This window comes from Maniola hyperantus, chromosome 9 (assembly GCF_902806685.2).
Source record: "Maniola hyperantus chromosome 9, iAphHyp1.2, whole genome shotgun sequence".
In the NCBI taxonomy this organism is placed as follows: domain Eukaryota; kingdom Metazoa; phylum Arthropoda; class Insecta; order Lepidoptera; family Nymphalidae; genus Maniola; species Maniola hyperantus.
Genome location: NC_048544.1, coordinates 9,899,416 through 9,906,581, shown reverse-complemented (window position 1 = coordinate 9,906,581; position 7,166 = coordinate 9,899,416). Strand labels below are relative to the sequence as shown.

The 7,166-nt window shown below is 34.5% G+C and overlaps 1 protein-coding gene across 1 annotated transcript; it reads right to left on the bottom strand.

Moving 5' to 3' along the window:
- Positions 1-562: 562 nt before the first annotated feature.
- LOC138402719 (peptidoglycan-recognition protein LB-like) lies at positions 563-5,951 on the bottom strand. Its single transcript, XM_069500519.1, has 5 exons — positions 5,801-5,951; positions 3,084-3,245; positions 2,376-2,607; positions 1,699-1,817; positions 563-1,297 (listed from the first exon to the last, which is right to left on the bottom strand). Exons 2-5 carry the CDS (start codon positions 3,154-3,156, stop codon positions 1,068-1,070), a joined length of 654 nt encoding a protein of 217 aa, XP_069356620.1. The 5' UTR covers positions 3,157-3,245; positions 5,801-5,951; the 3' UTR covers positions 563-1,067.
- Between the last annotated feature and the right edge of the window lie 1,215 nt (positions 5,952-7,166).

Genomic DNA, 7,166 nt, shown 5'->3' with positions numbered 1-7,166 from the left:
AGGCACGGCAGCGGTTTTCAGTTAAGTTAAGTTATAGCGGACACTTGTCTAGTTGCAACTAATATTTGCTAGGTAAATAATATGTATTTAAAGGACTAAAGAATACTAACTTTTACTTACTACGTAAAGAAGTCACACTTCATTCCCCCCGCGCCAGTAATGTAAGGTGACGAGTAGTCCTTGTCACGCAGCACGCTCGATTTAGGTTGCATACTTAGTACCATTCTAGTGATTGAATTTGTTTATGTATGAAGTGTCGGGGATGTGCTGGTACCACAAACATGTCAGGTGTCAGTTTTTAAGTAAACAAGTAGATACACAGTAGGTACCTACAAAACAATGGCCAATATTTACTCAACGCGCTTAAATATACCTACCTATTATACTTACTTAATCATCATCTACTATTACACAAATAGTAATATATTTATCATAGTCATACAGTAATAGGTAAAGGTACATAGACCTTAGTATCATTGCCTTCAATTTTTTTTTGTAATATTAATAAATTTTACGTGGCATATCATCGGCTATGATCATCGGTTAGAAATAAAACTAAATATTATCTAAATTATCTCTTCATATATTTGGCTCTAGGAACAAATGATGATTGATACCATTATTCCCATTTAATATCCAATATTAAATAATTAAAGAACCTATTCTATTTTATTTACACCTAAAAACAATAAACACCTACCAACAATATATACACCTTTTACTAGTAATTAGGACCTGCAAAATTATAATAATAAACTGAAGTAATCAAGTCGTAAAATCTTATTGTAGAGCTAACTAGGAACTTTAGATATAAGAGTATATAAACGTATACAATTCATTACGAAAACAGCTGTGCTCGAACTATGTTACACTGGTAACATTTCATTATATTTTTAAAGATGATGGAAAGTTAATTATTTTTTTAAAACCAGAGGATAACTTATACTTAAGTATACTTAAGTATATTACATACACGAGTAAATAATAATAATCATAGCCTCTGATGTCATGGATATTTTCAATATTGTATTAGCTATATTGAACTAGTAAAACTAAATAATAATTAATCATTCATGTTTTAGCTCTTCGAGTTTCGATAGATCATCAACCGAAGCTGGGAAAGGTGTGTAGTGGTCCCAAGTCTGGATTTCATTGTAGAGTGCAATCCCGGGGCACTCCGTGTCACGGACTTGCCTATGACCGACCAATTTATAGTCTTCTTTTAAATATCCTAACTCTACACCAGCTGCTATTAATGCTTGAGCGGTTTTTAGTTGACTCGTCGGCGGTAGGGTAGCTGGAATGGAGAAATTAGAATAATTTTTCATCTTACTAGCAGTAAGTCTTATTAGTGTAAGTAGTGAAGAAGATTCCGAAACAATGGTAGGTACTGTTTGATTAAAATCCGTTAAACCCTACGTATAGGTCAAAGCTATAAGGCCACCAATATTGTTCTTCTATTTTTGTTGTTGTTGTTTATTGTTTATTGTTTTAATTTTGCCTTAGTTTAAATTTGTATCAAGCGGATATATCGAGATAGCAGATCAAGTACCGACCTATTCTGCGTAGAAACCCAAAACTGCCATACCCTCTCCATGTTGCCGCTTTCATCGACTGCATCGTCACTTAATACCAGGCGAGATCACAGCTAAGGGCTAACTAAACATATTATGTAGTTAAATAAGATGGATTACTTACTACTCCAGTCTCCGATAAGGCATATTCCAATGCTAACGTTGTTGAAATGTAGGGTATGAGCACCAAGAATGTCCCACCCTCTACCTTCGTAGGCAGCTCCGTCTCCTCCCACAGCGAAACTAGATTGAAAAAGGCACAAATAAGTAGTATATTATAACCGCTTAGTAACTGTGAAAATGGTCTGACAACTTTTTGTTTGAAAACTTTAAGCTTATCCGAAAATAAACGACAGAAATGGGTACCTTGCAAACTTCGATTATAGAATCGAGGTTTACAATACGAGGACGACGACAATGAAAGAAGATGATAAATGAGACATTCCTAGGGATTCGTACCTCAAAAGGAAAAAAGAAACGCTTATAGGATCACTTTGTTGTCTGTCATGAAATACCTATAGGGTACTTCCCGTTGACCTAGAATCATGAAATTTTGCAGGCAGGTATGTCTTATAGCACAATTAAAGGCAAAAATCCGTAAACCGTGAATTTGTGGACACAAAAAAAATTAAATGTGTTCTTGAACATAGTTAGTTTACTAAATCGCATAAAGATGGTGCAGTCAGTCATTAACTTGCAGTATTGCACATAAAAGTGTTAAAATATCTTGTACGATGGTACAGAACCCTTCGTGTGTGAGTCCGACTCGCACCTGACCGGTTTTTTTTGTTTCAAACTTACTTATATCCAATATCCCACCACCCCCTATCGTCCATATGAAAGTTTTGCATGCTCCTCATAGCCTTCTTACACTGCGGCCCGTCGTAGCAGGCGGGGGGTGAGTACGAGTGGTGGATGACGACGTAGGGAACTGGAGTGGGTAAAGGCAGCTTTTGCTTTGCGGCGCGAGCCGACCATTGCGCTCGGGTTACAAACGGAAAATCGTAGGTTATCACTTCGTTGTCCAAGTCTCCTGAAGAACATTAAATTAATAAATCGACCATATTATGTATATTGTAGTTCGCGACAGTTCGAGATGGCAATCAGGGTATGAGGCGGGGGGACGCGATGTTCCGCACATCCGCACGTTACCAGCACTCGCGTGCGCTGGGTGCGGGTGTGCGAGGCGTTTTTGCCCCGATTGCTATCTCGACCTGCCGTGTACTATACATATTTCTTTATTCGATAACAAGTTGGCTCGTGATTGCGATCTCACGTGGTAAGAGACTATGCTACTAGTAGTAGGATGAAAGAAAGCTAACCTGGAAGGGATATGGCAGTTTCTGAAACTCATATCCATAATCATCTTGTAATATTATAGTGCGTGCAAAACAAGTTGCCCAATCTGAACACGAGGCGTGTGATTGCGCATTGAACAAAAACGTATCTCACTCAGGCTTGTTGATCATGATGATGATGATGATGACATGTAATAAGTTTGTTACTTACTTGAGATTAGTGCGGGCGCACCCACAGCAACGGCCAAAACGTTCGTACACATAACGAATTTCAGCAACACCATCGCAAATAATATTTCACACCTATCTGTGTTAACACTGTGATAGGTACGTACCTACTTCAGGTTTTTGTATTCTTTTGCCAATTCCTTTCCTGCAAATTTTTTTACATACGTCAAACAATAGTTGAAAATAATAATTATTGTAATATGACGTGTCTCTTGATTCGATATTTTTATAGGTATACAAATTATTAACAATCTATCTCTCGATAAGTTCTTATCGATCACGTTTATAACGTTTCAATATCTATACCAGCTTTTGTAGACTAATTTTATTATTCTAAATAGATTCGCTCCCAATGACTACAATATGTTATGGATGTGGTTTCTTATATTTGATTTTATACATATAGTAGGTACAAACGATTTAAAATAGTTTCGCTCATATATTTTATTACATCTTAAGTGTTTCAGTAGGTAATTACTTATTAATGCCAATAATAAATTTTATTTTCCTTATTCGTTTTTATTTACTTACTAAAATAGTTCAAGCGGCTAAATACATATCTTTATACTTAAACATGATCTTATGATTTGAAACCCAAAAGAATTGTTAAGTAGGATGAATTCAGAATGTTAGTTTTTTGTGTAAAGCATTAACTAAGATTATTTTACCATCATTAGATGTTGGAGCTTTTTTTGAAATCATCAATTTACTTTTGTAATAGTGTAAATTATTGTAAAAAGTACTTTCGAAAGGGTCTATCGTTCGTTTGCCTTAGATAGGAACCTTTAATAATTAAACAAAATAATTATGATACTTTGTTCACTATAGTTCTTTGCAACAATTTGCAAAGAGACAATGCGGTATTTCAATTTTGTATACGATACGGATGGATTAGATAATAATTTTATCAATGGCCATTTAATAATAGGTATGACCTTACGTTAATTTCCGCATAACGTTGCTAAATGCTAGAGTAGAGTGGTATGACGCAAATCAGGTAAGTATACAATTCGTCCTTTAATAGGTCGTTGTTATTATAATATTAGATAATACCTAATTATTAAAATAATTGTAACAATAAAAAATACAAGACTTTTCTCGCGGTTAGTTGCTAAAAAATCAGGTCCGAATGCGAAAAATCACGTGAATTCCTGAACGTGAACGTGATTCCGAACCTGTTGCTGCTTGAAAGCGTGCTGTAGGAAAAATTCGTGAAAATAGCATATACCATACTGCAGAAAGCGTTTGTTTTTTCCGATATAAAAAGCAATGTTATTTCAAAATTTATCAGTTGCTTTCTATTCTCTATATATCAGTTTCTTTCCTAACTAGCTTTCACTTTGATATTGTACAGTTTACCTAATAAGTAGTTTATCAGATAAGTATTTGAGTAGGAAATAATGATGAGTCACTGGCAGACGTAGGAAATAGGTCACCACGTAGGTAAGTTGACTATAAAAAGCAATAGGGGCTTCTGAATTGCTTATTAGATCGTCGCGGTCAAGATCCAAGCCACACCGCTCGCTTCGATTTATCTACAGAGAACATGGCACTAAGAACTCTGACCTCAGATTGCCACGGAAGTCGGAACAATTAGAAGAATGAACGGCTGTTGGAAGAATTTACTTATTTAATTAGCAGTAGTAGATAATTTGGAGGGTCTGGGGTTCGATCTCGTGTAGGTACGCACCTCTAACTTTTCGGATTTTTGTGCGTTTATTTAACCGTGAAGGAAAACATCGCGTCGTGAGGAAACCTACGTGCCTGAGAGTTCTAAATAATTTTCTCAAAGGCGTGTAAAGTCTGCTAATCCGCACTTGGCCAGCGTGGTGGACTGTGGCCTCAACCCTTCTTATTTCGAAAGCAGGCTCGTGATAAATAGTGGGCTGGGTTATGACTGATGATGATACAAACAGACCCTACGATTTGACCTTGTATCCATCGCGTAAATTGTAGGTAGGTATATGGTAGATCTAAGTACTATCTAGAGGTGATGTTAGAAACAACAACAAAAAATGTCGTAAAAAGTTAAGATAGACAAAAACTGAGTACCTAGGTAGGTACAATACTATTGATCATAAAATTTTATTTCTGAATCCAAATTACAATATTTAAAATTGTTTTTCTTTGATTTTTTTTTATTTGCACCAAAAAAGAGCAAAAGTAAGTTCTCTACCAGTGACCCTTGGCAGTAAGAGAGGTTATAGAGGGAGTAGAACAGGTACAACAAAGAATTATTAATTGGATCATTTTATTCAGGAAAAAATATAATTTTCAATTATTAGGTAGTTTGATTTTATTGTAATATTTTCAATAAAAATAAGATATATTAGGTACTAGCTGATGCCCGCGACTTCGTACGCGTGGATTTAGGTTTTTAAAAATCCTGTGGGAACTCTTAAATCTTCCGGGATAAAAAGTAGCCTATGTCCTTCCCCGGGTTGCAAGCTACCTCTGTACCAAATTTCGTCAAAATCGGTTAAACGGTTAAGCCGTGAAAAGCTAGCAGACAGACAGACAGACACACTTTCGCATTTATAATATTAGTATGGATTATCAGACCATTGTGTACGTATCTATATTCTATAAAATTATCTAATTTTTAATATTGATAAATAGCTTTATTAATCTAAGTAATCTTAAATCTTTTTTACATGTTATATGCAATAAAAAATTTGACATAAAATAAAACAAACTCACCTAGGCCCATGAAAGTTTTATAAAGAAACGATGAGATGATGTTAAAACCACAGAATATGTAATATTCTACTATTTTAGTATTCAAATGCAAAACTTTGTATTCCTCGTAAGTACAAGTAAAGAAGAATAAATTCACGTCCATTCTTTGACGCTAGTGACCATACTATAGCTATTAAACTTGGAGGTAGCTTTGTATATAGGCGGCTGCACGCCCAGGTTTATCCCCGGCCGTTTCATGAATGAATCGAGGCGAAAATACTATTGAGAAAAAACATGCTGTGAGAATTTAAATTATACGTACAAAAATTTTGTTCTTTTAAAGTTTAATTGGACCATTATTTATATTATTTGCAGTGGGTAAAATGCCCTGTCATAATCAGCATTATTGAATAAAATGAGATCTGAAAAGATGTTCCTTTATTATTTAAGTTAGTACAGAATTTTAGTTTTAGTCAAAGGCAGCTAAGGTAACATTAATTATAATGGCTCCAGTCTCGTAAATTATTGCAAACATAAGTGACTTCAGTTATGTTAAATATTAAGTATATTTGCAATAAAAGCAGCCAGACAAGACACCTATTATTTTAAACAATTTAGCAGGTTTTTTGACCGCTCGCTGACAAAATAATTTGTTGGACACAAAAAGAGCGCAGAGGTCAGGCAGGTCCGGAGGAGAGGGCAGAGGAGGTATATTTAGATTTTATTATATCAATGAAGTGGTGTTGAACTTTATGAACATAACATAACAAACATAATTATTTTAGTTTAGAGGCGGTTTCAACAAACGGTAAACCCGTTTAGCTTTATACAAACGCACGTGTTTAACGTAAGTTTAGTAGACCTTGTAAACCTATAGTTTTAATCATATGACGACATCGTAAGACGTAAGGTGGATATTTTCCAATCAAAAACTTAATAATCACTGCAGGTCTGATTCGATTTTGTTTGTCAATAAATTTAATTGATATATTATATAGATCACATTAATAAATCAAAATTGGCTACAGTGATTATTATTGATACAATAATATTATGATGGTAGGTATCTACAAATCATTACTCATGTTATTAGTTCCATTTCATAATATTTTTTCCTTTTTTATCTCTATATATTAAGCTAATAGAAAGATCTAAGGTACCTATTAATTTGTATGATTGTACCAAATTATTTTGTTGATTTTTTTATAGTTCAATAGGTAATAGGTAGGTATACCTATTCAAGATTAAACAACGTGATTTCTTTTTTACATTCAAATAGTGCCTAAGTATAAAAATAATTAAAATTCTGTTTCGTGGTGGCTCTGGTGGTTATCTCCGTCAATTATTCTTAGGCTATTTTTTATTATCGTGAGATTATGACCAAACC

Coding starts and splice junctions, on each gene's coding strand:
- LOC138402719 (XM_069500519.1), bottom strand. CDS start 3,156: ATGGTGTTGCTGAAATTCGTTATGTGTACGAACGTTTTGGCCGTTGCT. Junction 1,818..2,375: donor TGGTGGGATATTGGATATAA/GTAAGTTTGAAA, acceptor TTTTCAATCTAG/TTTCGCTGTGGGAGGAGACG. Junction 1,298..1,698: donor CCTTATCGGAGACTGGAGTA/GTAAGTAATCCA, acceptor TCTCCATTCCAG/CTACCCTACCGCCGACGAGT.